The sequence below is a fragment of the Podarcis erhardii genome, assembly GCF_964252035.2.
Source record: "Podarcis erhardii genome assembly, chromosome: 13".
Taxonomy (NCBI): domain Eukaryota; kingdom Metazoa; phylum Chordata; class Lepidosauria; order Squamata; family Lacertidae; genus Podarcis; species Podarcis erhardii.
The window spans coordinates 25,109,324-25,122,531 of record NC_138502.1 but is presented as its reverse complement, the minus strand read 5'-3'; the positions used below and the strand labels follow the sequence as shown (position 1 = coordinate 25,122,531).

General features: G+C 42.4%; 2 protein-coding genes across 2 annotated transcripts in view; both read right to left on the bottom strand.

Annotated features, from left to right (window-relative positions):
- LOC309327038 (olfactory receptor 5AP2-like) overlaps positions 1–13,208 on the bottom strand; it is a gene marked incomplete at its 3' end in the record, with an annotated part of 234,818 nt that overhangs the window by 157,000 nt on the left and 64,610 nt on the right. The window lies entirely within an intron of this gene.
- LOC309328488 (uncharacterized protein) overlaps positions 1–13,208 on the bottom strand; it is a 45,747-nt gene that overhangs the window by 32,103 nt on the left and 436 nt on the right. Inside the window, exons 2-12 of the mRNA XM_081838485.1 lie at positions 12,896–12,953; positions 9,463–9,598; positions 7,748–7,959; positions 6,829–6,961; positions 6,070–6,167; positions 5,426–5,555; positions 4,508–4,722; positions 3,171–3,303; positions 2,349–2,446; positions 1,620–1,758; positions 548–771 (exon numbers count right to left, since the gene is read on the bottom strand). Coding sequence (XP_081694611.1) covers positions 548–771; positions 1,620–1,758; positions 2,349–2,446; positions 3,171–3,303; positions 4,508–4,722; positions 5,426–5,555; positions 6,070–6,167; positions 6,829–6,961; positions 7,748–7,959; positions 9,463–9,598; positions 12,896–12,953 — 1,576 coding nt within the window. The remainder of the gene's footprint in view (positions 1–547; positions 772–1,619; positions 1,759–2,348; positions 2,447–3,170; positions 3,304–4,507; positions 4,723–5,425; positions 5,556–6,069; positions 6,168–6,828; positions 6,962–7,747; positions 7,960–9,462; positions 9,599–12,895; positions 12,954–13,208) is intronic.

The window sequence follows — 13,208 nt, the reverse complement described above, 5'->3', positions numbered from 1 at the left end:
TGCAAGTAGATAAATAGGTACTGCTCTGGTGGGAAGGTAAACGGCGTTCTGTGCACTGCTCTGATTTCACCAGAAGCAGCTTAGTCATGCTGGCCACATGACCCAGAAGCTGTCTGCTGACAAACACTGGCTCTCTCAGCCTATAGAACGAGATGAGCGCGCAACCTCAGAGTTGTCCGCGACTGGACCTAATGGTCAGGAGTACCTTTATCTTTAGGGATATTATAGGGTTGGAAATGATGTTACAAGGCAGGAGACAATGCTTCCCCTCTGAAATGGAAGGTAAAAGGTCCGAGGGAAGAGAGGGGCAGGAAAGGCAAAACCCCAGGAAATATTGAGGGAGGGGAGCTGGGAAGATAATAGGATAAATAAAAGAATGGGGGTTCAAATAGGAGAACTTTCTGAGAAGCCAAAGAGGGTGGCAGAGTGTAGGCAGCAAGGTGCATTTGGTCAGAAGTTAAAGTGGTGAAGAAGGCTAAAGTCCATAAACACTAACTGATTTGAAATAACCAGCCAAATATTGGGCTGCATGCTTCTGGTTTCTTACTTTTGCTTCTTGCGCTTCAGAACTTCTGGATCAGCTGTGCATAAATCTGGATGGAAGGTGAACAGGTCGGAAGCAAATGGTGTAGGCTGATATTCTGGATCCGGTCCTAAACCACTGAAACATTCCCGACGGAAAGTTAAGGAGTCACCACAGCATTTGCACACTTGTTTGTTGATGTGATGCATTTCATGCTCCCGACATATCTCTCCAAGCACAAAGGAGACCTGGAAGAGTTTCAGAAAACAGTAACCAAAGGGGTCAAAAGGCTGAACAACACCTCTTTGAAGAAAGACTGCATTTTAGTTTAGAAAAAAAATGCAAGCAAATTGAAGTATATATCATTTGGGGAGGGGCAGTGATAATACTAGCACTGTGGAGGGGGATGTGTGAAGAGTACCTGTAGGGCAGAGTTATTTTCATCTGTATTCTAAAGCTGAGCTAGGCATTCAACCTCTCCAAAAAGTCCATTGTCATGATAGGGATAGAAATTGCCCCTCCCAGTCATTAGCTTAATAATCAGATATGCATTCTCATTGTAAAGCAGTGCATGGCGAATGTGTCTAATTTTGTACTGCTCACGTGCGAATGCTCTCTGTGTGTATCTTGCAATTTTTTTGAAAGGTGCCTCCTTGGGCCATAGCCACATTTGGGCCATAGCAGCATTTGTCCTTGGGCCATAGCAGCATTTGTTGCTCTTCTAGATGGCCCATCCCTAGGAAGCAGGTGATGAGGGGCAGGCAATGGGCACAGCTCTGCTTCTATGGCCTCTGACCAAACCTGTGCCCTTAGATGCAGTGGACGATGCTATCCTGTTAACAGCAAGAGCCTGATGCCATTGTGACTGGCATTCGTAAATGGAATAAGAGGGATGTCATTTCGTACTTCACCAGAGACGTTGCAATATCTTGGGCTGACCATGGCTGTTCTGTACTTCTCAGCCCGATTCCAATAGCTTGCCATTACATTTAAATCCTCAAACAGTCTGGGCACTTAATGGAATTCTGAGGTGGTGGGTGGGAAGGAAAGGGGCAAGGACAGACAGAGAGGCAAATATGGAGAAGCAAATGCTCACATGTTTCTCAGCACATGGCAGCTTGTGGGCTTCATCTTCGTGGCAGCATTTGGCAGCAGCTTTCGTGAGTCCCTTGGTGTATTCATACAGTTGGTCAAATGTCAGCTGGGGTGCTTTCTTGGTGTAGAGGACGAGCAACCTGCAAAGAGATCTTAGTCAGAGGACATTTGGGATGCCATGCTCATCTGAGGTGGGCTTGCAACAGTGCTATTTTTCTAGAAAAGGAGGTGCCAGAACTCGCTATGAATGCCTCCTTCATGTTCTTAGAATGGCAATGGTGCCCACCTGAGAGGTGCTGGAACTGAGTTCCTGCAAGTCCTGGCTTAACTCCCCCCCCCCTTGCAGTAATGAGGAAATTTCATTGTCTTTCTCAGGTTTGACAAGCGAGGCTTCTTTTAAGGACTATGGTGGGACTATGGGGAAAAGGAGTTTCATTTCATGAGCTCTTCCCATCCCCACAAAGTCTTCTGTTTCTACCTAAGCAAATGCACAGATAGTTTTTACCCTGGTTTTTGTTACGCAGCTAGTAGGACATCATATTACTTAGCTGACGGTGAATTCCTGAGAGATGCGCAACAGCTAGAATTTTTACTCTTCAACAGATGCGGGGGCAATCATTGAAGTTGTTTTGTCTCAGAAAGGTTTTTTGCGTCCTGAGCTCCCATGAATTGTTGAGCATCTTGCCCCCTTTCACAAGCTGGAAATCTTATGACAGTAAAAAAAACATACTCGTTTTGGAAGAGGTAGTCTCCTGCTGTCGCATGCAGTTCACAGTTTTTCTTCATCACTTCTAGGGTGTCAGAAATGTGTTTTTTGAGCTCTGCTTCCTGAAAGAAAGGAGAATTTCTGATATATGTATATTTTTAAGAGCAGAACTATAAGAAAAGATGCAGCTTTGAGAGGAAGTTTGAACAGGCTCTGTAACATGCCTTTTATGCAAAAGAAGACAAGAGCTTTATTGAAGGTAAACATAGATGAGGATTGGCAAAGGCATTTTTTAAAACATAAAAATGGCTAAACATGAAATTTCACAGCATCATTTCCTACAGAGTAAAAGGCAACACAGAAGAATCCATTTGAGGGAGCTAAAGGGTGGCAATAGCCTATTATGAGGCAACAAAGGAAAGTCATATTTATGGCAAAATATGTCTTTAAGTGCAAATTTTATCTCAACACTCACATTTCCAAACATCCCTTTTGTACATTTTTGGTACAGGATCAAACAATTCAGAGAAATGTGAAATCCACAGGGTGATTACATTTAGTTCTATGCATTACTCTGAGTGGAGTGAATTATATCATTTTGCTTAAAAACATGCACCTTAGGAAATTTTCTTTCCGTGATCTGAACATAGGCAATGCCTGATACCAAAGGGTTGCTTTGCCATCCTAAAGTTCCCAGGTCTAGTTCTTTGCATCCAAGGTAGTCCTAGGAGAGATCCCTGCTTTGTAAGAGCTAGTTTTACCTGCCCTACAAAATGTTCACAACCTGTCTTCTGCGTATCAGGAAACAAGCAAATATCCTTTGTATGGAGATGAATCATAACCCACCCCATGGCCAAGGCACTCCACAACATTCTCAAGAGCGCAGCACTTCTCCAACAAATCACCGTAGCCTTTGCCAAGTCTCACAAGCAACTCTGGGGATAACTCAGGGTGTCTCCTTCCATATTCATGCACAAACCTGAAACACAGGAAATATCCCATTAACAGAGTATGAAGATGAGGATGACAATGTTAACACCAACAGAAATAAACGCTGAAAGGGAACACTTTTCAGCCCGAGGGCTACATTCCCTTCTCGGCAACCTTTGGTGAATGGGAGGGAGGGGAGGCACTGCCAGGGGTGTATAGGGCTAGAGTCAAAAGTAATTGCAGCAAAACATTTGAATTGTACATTTGTACAGCATTATTTGAGTTAAAGGACTTGTTCCGTCCAGGCAAAAGTCCTCAAAGGAAGATGAGGCTAGTAAGGGGTGTGGCCTGCATAGTTTGTTTGTTTGTTTGTTTGTTGTTGTTGTTGTTATTCCCAGCCAGATTGCCCTAGCCAATCTGGTGCAGTGTGGAAGCTTTGCAAGTCACATTTGGTCCCTGGTCTGAGGTTCCCAGTTTTGGCTTAGTGTTCAAATAACTTCAAATATATCTCAGCAATACTTCCAGCTTTCATGTACATTTGAAATGAAACTCCCAATTAATATTCAGGTGTGTGTGAGGGGGGGGGGAGGGAGGGAGAGAGAGGGAGAGAGAATGTTTCAGGCACTCCTAATCCAAATCAAGGACAGAGTTTTTTTACACAACAGAGGAGATTTGGCAGAGTGATCACATTGTGTTGCTTCCAGGAATATTATATGAGGAAAAGACGGATGTCACTGTTGGGCCGCTCTCTGCCCCTCTCCCCTATCAAATTTTGCCACATTAGCCTTGGAAAGATGACTCATAATGATATCAAGAACAACTACAAAAACTACTACTGATGTCAACAACAACAACAGCAAACGTTATCTGAGCTCTCCTCCCTCCCAGAAAACTACTGTGATCATACAGAAGTCCTAGTCTGTGTGCCGCTCTCCCTGTGGAGTAAGCCATTTGAGTGGACAGAGTGGAGGAAGAATTTCTGTACTTGCTTCTGTAGCAACTTAGCTTTCCTCTTCCCTGCCCCAGCCTGCTCCTTCTCTACTCCCTCTTTCATGCCTTCTCCCTCTTGTCTTCCTGCAACTTTGTTCCAGTCCTTGTTTGGGGAGATTTATTTGCTCAGATTGTTATATCCAACTGACTCTCTCTCCCCCCACCCCCCAGTCACACTTCAACACCCTGTTTGCATGTTTAGCTGAAACTCAAAACTCCCTGTAGGGTTGAATGAAAGATTGTGTGGGATTTCTATGGCATACTTTGCCTGATGAAGAGTATGGTTGTCAGCATAGTGTTGGCACACTTCTTTGTTATCAATGAATTCTCTGACAGTGGGAGACAGATCTGCAGGCTTGTCATCATTTTCCGAATAGGCTATGCAATCTCCTTGTTCCAGCAGGCTCTTTTCACAGCAATCGTGCACTTTAGAAGATAGAGCGGCTTGATGTGAACAGATATACTTTGACACGTCAGCCTGTAAGAAAGGATCTGGTCAATATTTATGGCAGTAATCTGGCAGACCCAGAGTAGCTGGGAAAGTTAGTATCTGCTGTCGTATCACTATTATTATGCAATATAACAATTATTATCCTGCATATTAACGCAAGTCACAAAACCATAATTGAAATAAACTTATTTCAACTGAAATAAATTTATCACTTTTACATTGGCCTGACTGGGACCAAGGCGCAATGGGCACAGGAATGAAACTTGTCATTGTTTCTGGTCAGTAAACACAGAGATTCAAATGCAGTTCATTTTCTTACAGCCGATTCTTTCACAGCAGAGTTTATAAAGACAAAGACTACTTTTCTATTCCCACAGGCTTTGGAGCACCAACTGATATATGTTCAGTTTTAAATTTATGAATGTTTAATTGCTGTATTTAATTATTGATTCCCCCCCACCACCACATGTTCTTTTCTGTTACTATTTTATCTGTAAGCTGCTGGGAGTCCCAGCCAGGGAAAAAGGCACAATAAAAATAAATATGATGATGAGGAGGAGGATATGCATAAATGAGCACACATAAGTACAGAAAAGAATAGGTCCTAAAAGCCTTATGTCTGCCTGACCCAGCTCTGTTCTAAATTCAGCAAATGCCAAACAACTGGCTTTTCTGAGCAAGAATGTATTGCTGAGTTGAAGTCAATTACATTGAAACTGACAAAACCTACCCTATCAAGCAAGCACTCCAGAGTATCGCCCTTGCAGCATTCTGTGTAGGCATGTACGATATCTGCAGAAAGCTTGAGAACTGTAGGGAAATCTGCCTTTGGAAACTTTTGACTGAGCTGAGCAACTTTTCTGAAAAGAAAATAAACAAAATGTTGTGATTGTGCCAAGAGAGATGGATGACAGCTACAATTTAATTCTAGTATTATCAGTAGGATAAACATATTGTGCCCTTCAATCAAACATGGTGTGTGTGTGTGTGTGTGTGTGTGTGTGTGTGTGTTAGAAATCCTGCCTATCTCGGCAGTGTGCTTGTGTGTGTTGCTTTCCATGGCTCCACACAAGAAGATAAAAGCTTCAAAATTTTGCATCCTGTGAACCCCCCATATTCTTCCTTCCTTCCTTCCTGCTAGATAAAGTGTCATGTCCCAGGAACTTTCCTGATGTTCACATTGCTCTTTCCTGATGCTATAATACTATGAACACCTCAAAAAGATGCTATCCGAGAAACAAGTGCATTTGGCACATGGTTTGCAGGGATATATTTTAGTCTCGTTTTTGACTTTCTCGGGAACGCTTAATCTATGTAGGTAATTCACTCTGCCCCACCTCACCCCTTTACTACCCCCAATGCAGCTAAACTTACAGAGCCCGCAGGGGCAGTTCTCCAAGCTTCCTGTGGACAGAGCATATCTGCTTTTGTCGAGCAAACTCTTTTCTCAAATACTTTGAGACTTCTGTTGCCTGTAGCAATAACAACAACAACACTTTAACAACAATAACGATGATGGCAACAACAAAAATGGAAATCAGAAGGAAAATGTGCTTGACTCATTCTAAAAATGTTAGGATAGGGTGGAAATCGTGTCCTCCCTTAAAGAGGGCATGTGTTGCGGTAAGACTTGGAAACTGAATCCCTGTGTTGTGGGTGGGTGAGATTGGTAAGCCACAACACCCGATTGGTAGGTCCCTCATAGCTGGGTTCAATCTGGCCAATGGGCGCAGTCCAAATGGATCGAGGGACCTTTATATACCAATGCACGTGACCCAGAGCAAAAATCAGGAAGTGCCATAGATTCTAACATTTTGCATTCTGTTATTCCCCCCGTACAGGGGAATGCCAAAGTCTGAGGAAGAATTATGGCAGAGACTGTGCTTCGGGGATAAAACACCTGCTTTATATGCAGAAGGCCTCAGGTTCCAATCGTTGGCATTTAGAAAGAAAATGTTTAGATTGGTGCAGGGAAGGGAAAGAAAAAAAAACCTACTGTGTGAATCCCAGGAGTAGACAAGATTTGGCTAGATTGACCAGTAGTCTAAGCAGGTAGGAAAAAAATATCCTAAGAACCTAGCAGAGGTAAATTCCTTAACCATCAGCTACATTATTTGGATGATAACGGAATACCTTTTCTGCAAAGCAGGCATCTTTGTCAGCTTCCTTGCAGCAAGTTGTCAGTACCTCCTTATATTTTCCAGCTCCTGCAAAGATGCTGGAGGTCTTTGAAAAAGGGTATCTTCTGGCAATTTCATAGACATACCTAGGATAAAAAGTTGCCTTTCAATAACACGAACTGCACTTTCTTGCATGAAAGAATGTGGTAGTCAGCACCTTTATAAATTAAGATGATGATATAAAGCAGAGGGAGGGCAATCATTTATCCAAGACTACTAAAAAGAAGGAAAGACAAATAAATTCAAATTGCCGCAATGGAGCCCCGGGCTGCAACTGTGCACGCAAGTGGGCTACTTAAATCCAAGAGATTTCATTGCAGGAGATTTGTCAGTTTGTAGCATTCCACATCACTTCCTCCAATAACAAACTCAAGCAATCCATTCAGATGCCTATGAAGCCTAAACAGAACCACTGCGAAGCATGGTCATGCCACCCAGATTTGCAGATGCCTACTTAAAACAAAAAACAAAGCAATGCCAGATATCCCACCACACACCAGCCTGATAAGGACTGAGCATCCTCAGCTGCCACAGCATATCAAGTGTTAGTTTGAAAAGAAAAAGAGGAAATAGGTGAGAATGGAATGGCAAATCCTAGACGAGAGTGTGTCTGGTCAGCAAGCTAGAACCCTGGTCAGGAGAAGGTGGGGATAAATTACAGACTGGCTGGCTAAGACATTGATGAAGGAGCACAGCTGTTTGGAGGTGAGGTTATCTTTCATTTTTGACAGCTTGCATGAAGTAGCAGTCAGAATTTGCAATTATCAGATAGATGATTTGAAATAGAAACTTGTACGTCTTATCTTCGTTTCACTCCTCTCACAAAGGGCAACCAAATCCTCAAAGTTACAGCACTGAATCAATCTACTTACCTTCCCATGGTTTGATCTGGGTCTGCTTCAAATGCTTTGCAGCCCTCCTCTGCAGATGGTTTTTGAAAGGGAGGAATGAATCCTTGAGTTCCATTTTTATGGGCCAGAATACAGGCTTTTCTTTCTGGGTCAGCTTTAGCACAACAGTCAGCAAATCCATATTTCGCAATAATTTCTTGCTCGTGACAAATTTCATCCAGAAAAACGGTACCCTGGTGGAGGGAAGCAAAGTGTTCTCTTAATTGGTTGCAATTGCAGTCGCCTGTTTGCTTAGTCCACATAAAGAAAACATCTTTTTTGGGGGGGGCATATAAGCCTCTTAAATGTTAAACTGGCAGTTGTCCATAGAATTAAGTTTCTATATTCTACATGGTTTAAAGGACAGTCATCAGACAGATTTATTGAAAAGTTAAGTTGGTTTATAAACCACTAGAATGCATGAGCCCTTATTTTCCTGTTTGATCACTGAGATCATCTGGAAGAGTTGCCTTCTAGTTTTCAAAAACCTGATTAGCTTCAAGGAGAAGTTGGACATATAGGGTCTTGGATCCCATGTTGTGGAAAACTATTCCAGCAAAAATTTAGCAGGCATCCTCACTGCTAATCGTCAGACATTTCTTGAAGACATTTTTGTGTTGGTAGGTCTATTCTGCTGAAACTTTTTAAAGATGAACTAGTCATCTTTATAATTGTTCCATATTGTTGTTATTGTACTTTGTACATTTTGTATATGGAAACTTTGTTGTACACTGTCCTGATACGTGGTGGGGTCTACGAATATTTTTAATAACCTATAACTCAAAATGTTCCTGCCAGTGAACAGAGGCAGATATTTTGAGCCAGGAGACAGAACCTGAAAACATAGGCTGTCCCTCCTTGGGGGTTTTTAAGCAGCGGTTAGATGGCCATCTGTCATCTCCTGCCTTCCTCCAAAGTCTGCTGCACTGCCCCTACCAAAGCAGCTGACAACATTAAAATGATAGTGTCAGAGCCGCCCCTAGGTCCCAGCTCACAAAGGACCAACGCCCGGCTGTAGTTATTTACAAAAGTCTTTATTGAAGTTCAGTTTCCATTTCAAAGTCGGAGCGTGCTGCTCTACGTCTTAAAGTCTAGACCGGCGAAGTTCCGTCTGAGTCTCCTCCCCCCTGACACCAGTTTAAGACCCTAGCCTTGCTCCACCTCTTCCTTAGCTCCTTCCTCCTCTGGGCCCTCCTGCCCGCTGGGGTTTCATCCTTTTTGGACTCTTCTGACGCTGACCCCCCTGATTCTTGCCCCTCCTTCCGGCGGGCTTTAGGACCTGGTTCCCTATCCGGGCTACCTGCTGTGCCGCTCGCCTGTACATTTGAACTTGGCGCGCGCGCGTAGCCGGTAACCTTCCTCTTCTCCTACGCTCCCCTCGGATTGCTCCCCCTCGCTCTCCATCTCCTCCCCTCCCTGCGCTCCTGCTGCGTCCCTGACAGATAGAAACCATAAAATAAAAGCATAAAACGTTAAAAATAATCTGAAAGCAAAATACTGTAACATGTATCTTACCAGATACCTGAATATCAGATAGTAGACCTGGATATGTTCCAACAAGAAATGTAACCTGCTATTAAAACTAATAAGTTCCCCTTTTAGAGTGCTACATCTCTGCATAGATCAGTTCCCAATATATTTGCATTTCTTTACAGTTTTATTTCTATGTTCTCTAAATTCAGCTCCCAAACACTTACCAAGGGCTTTGTACATTCTGGATCTGATTTTTCATCAGCAGCACATTTCTTCTGAAGTTCTACAATATCATCCTTTACTTTTGACACCTCTTCATATGTCGCTTGTTGCAGGGCTTGAGAGGATATGACTAGGGCACTAGAAAATGCATACATGATTTATTTGAAAAAATGTTCCCTCTGTGTATAACAATATTCTACATGACTTCTAAGAGCAAGTACATTCTTTTGGGTGGTTAAAACCAAATGGGATAGGAGACTTCCGGGTTAGCGCGAACGGCTAATGGCGGATTCCCTCCGAGCTCCGGAGGGAATCGGCTCTACTGAGGACGGGTCTTGCCGTGCCGGCGACACGGGGACCCTCAGAAACCGCAGGCGCGGAAGCCTGCGGACTTGGTGACTCGGTGGGCACCTTAAGCGCCCTCCCCGACCCACGAAGAGCCTTTTTAAAGGCTGCGGAGAGGGTACGGAGAGTGGCGTGGTGCTGAGAGTAGACCGCTACCTCAGTAGAGCGAAGCCGCAAGCCATGGCCGGAGAGCGCTGACTTTCTTCCCAAAATTTGGACTGGATAACAAAGGACCCGTGAGTAGTGGAATTTGGACTTTAAAATTTTTATCCTGTGAATTTGGTACGATCGGGGGATGTGTTAAAGGGAAGTCCGCACCCCCTCTACTTATAGACGTTTCAAAGCAAGGAACGGAGAATTAAGGCGGAATGAATACTGTTTTGATGATTTAAAAGTTTCTCACAAATTTGATAGAACAAGATTTTTGTGCTGGAGAGAAAGGGAATTTGGAACTTTGTGTGTATCCCCCCCAAAAAACCCGGGAGTGTCCTATTTGGGTGCCGGAGGAAGAAGTGAAAGGAGTTTGACAGCTGTCAAAGAAGCTGTCAAACGGGCGGACAAAGTAAAGAATTTTGCTATTTAATAACTCTTGGAATTAAAGCTGATACATTTGGACTGAGGCGATTGGAAACAAAGTATTGATAATAACAAAGTAACAGATTATTGGAAAAGGACTACTAAATAACTGAAAGCCCCCTAGGGGGAATTAGTGACATTACAATGGCTGCAGAGGGAAAATTACTGGCGGAGATAGAAAAAATGTTTTTTCTCGTGGGAATCCTGCAGGAGCAGAGTATGGCTCTGAGTAAAGTTTTTATGACCTTGAATCCTGAAACAAACAACTCTGCTGAATGCACAAAGGAGACGCATGATAAAAATTCTGCAGCTGAGCAGGAAGAGATGCCTTTGGAATTGACAGAGAAAAAAGAAGGAGTTCAGACACTACAAGTGGAAAATATCAACCAGGAATCTGCAGTGTTAGAGTACGAGCAAGAAGACCTCTGGATTACAGACCTGCGAAAGATGAGAAAGAAGAAGAGAGAAGCCCCTGGAGTACTTGGAATATTAAAACTAGAAAGAACAAAGCAACATGATTGGGACTTTTCTCTTGAGTATGGAAAACTAGATGGTCTTTCGCAGCAAACACTCTTCAACATTCCGGATGAAAGAAAATATGATGTGACTCTGACTGAACTCCTTCGGGGTCTTAGGACCATCAAAGAGGACTACCAATATAGTTGGCAGAGAGGGACTGACAGAGAATCAGACGCCTCGGACGTGAGGAATCCGGGCTAGAACTACTTTTTGTTTGTTTTCTGGACATTTGTCTAGGAAGGGACAGAAACCGGGGCAGGGGGGGGGAGAGAATAGAACTATAAAATGTTATGTTTTGTTTTACTTGGTCAATGTGACCTATAATTAATATAATAAAGGGAAAATTTGTGAAGGGGAAGTTAGATCGACCTTAAAAAAAAAAAGAAATTAATGATTATAAGAGAATTGGATAGTTGAATATAGATAAACAAAAGAATTTAATCTTTAAAAGCAATGTGAATATCTTTAAGAGGTTAGGTAAGAACTTGCTGAATTAATTTTGGAATTGGGATGTAAGAGGAGGGGGTGGGGGGAAGTCAATGAAAGTGGGTAAAGAAATTTAGGGTATGTAATTGTATTTGTGTGTTTGTTTGTCTTTGTCTTTGTGTGTGTGTCTGTTGTTATAAAATGTAAAAACCCAATAAAAATTATTTTTTAAAAAAAAATAAAACCAAATGGGATAGTAAGGAGATTAAAAGAGATCTCTCACAACTGGGTAGACAGACATTAAAATGACATTTATACAATTCAATGTAAGCAAAGATTCCATTACAGTGGTACCTCGGGTTAAGTACTTAATTCATTCCGGAGGTCCGTACTTAACCTGAAACTGTTCTTAACCTGAAGCACCACTTTAGCTAATGGGGCCTCCCGCTGCTGCCGTGCCGCCGGAGCACAATTTCTGTTCTCATCCTGAAGCAAAGTTCTTAACCTGAAGCAATATTTCTGGGTTAGCAGAGTCTGTAACCTGAATCGTATGTAACCTGAAGTGTATGTAACCCGAGGTACCACTGTATATATATTGGGGCAAGAAATCCTAACTTCATAGCCATGTGGATAGGGTCTCAGTTTGTGTAACAGACCAGGAATGGGAATGCATCTGAGCTCTGGTTTTCAAAATATGCAATGAGAAATATTAGAGGGGAAATAGGGGCCTCATGAGACAGAGAAACTAAACAGTCTTTAGGAAGGAGCTGACCTTATTTATGTAATCAGCTAGTACAAATAGTTATTGATGGAGAATAAGTCAAGCCAGGATTATTGCACTATTTAATAAGTCCTCCCAGATTCATTATATCAGTTTGAGCAGATTAATTGACTAGTAGTGCATACAGTAGCATTTAAATAAAAATGATTGTGATTGCTTTCAGATAACTTTAAACAGTTATGCCATAGGAAGATATTGTTCTAGGCTTGCTGAGAGGACTTCCTTTGCTGAAGTGGTCATAATGGTGTGAAAGCTGCCATTTCAAATTCCCCCCAACACTGCAGAATACACCGCAGATTTTTTGAAATCTTAAAAAAAGAAGCTTCTCAGACGCAGCCGATTAATGCAGGTTTGCTTATGAAAGACACCAACAATTGTGGGCTCCACAGAGGTGGTAAGATCTTGGCAGTTTCCCAAAGGCGCCTACTGGTGACACCAAGCCTGTCCTTAGGGTCATTGGAGACAATGGGGAGTGACCTTTCTAAGACAGTTCTTACCCTCTGTGGGGTTGGATTTTTTTATAGTAAGGCCTTATTTGATAAATAATTATAATTCTTGAAAAAATAATTGAAGGGCAATCCGATTTATTTACCAAGTGATTTTAAATCAATTAATCTGATTCGTCAACTCAATATTGGATTATAATGTTTACCAATGTGTCTCGCTTCATTTGATAATAGCTTCATACAGTTTGTGTTATTGGCAGTCCAGACTATTAAGCTAGTGGTAGTTCATAGGTTCTGTATCTGCTCAAGTCATTTGGAAAGAAATTTCCTGAAAAGACTTACATCCCTCGAAACTCATCAGGCGTCACTTCGGTAGCTTGTGCTATGGTGTCCTGATGTCCTGTAAAGAAGACAATAATCAAAATTTCACTCAGTGCTTCTATTAGTACAAGCCTTTGCACATATGTTCAGACCAAAACACTACTGAGATGGGTAGGCTTTACTCAGTGGTAAATGGGTATAGAATTCCAGCCATATTAGTTAAAAAGAGAATGCAAGCACCCATCATGCTTCTGGGATGCATGAGCCTTGCCCAATATCAGCACTTCAGCATCAGAAATGAAGTAGCAGTGGACCCCTCCGTGGAGGGAGGAGA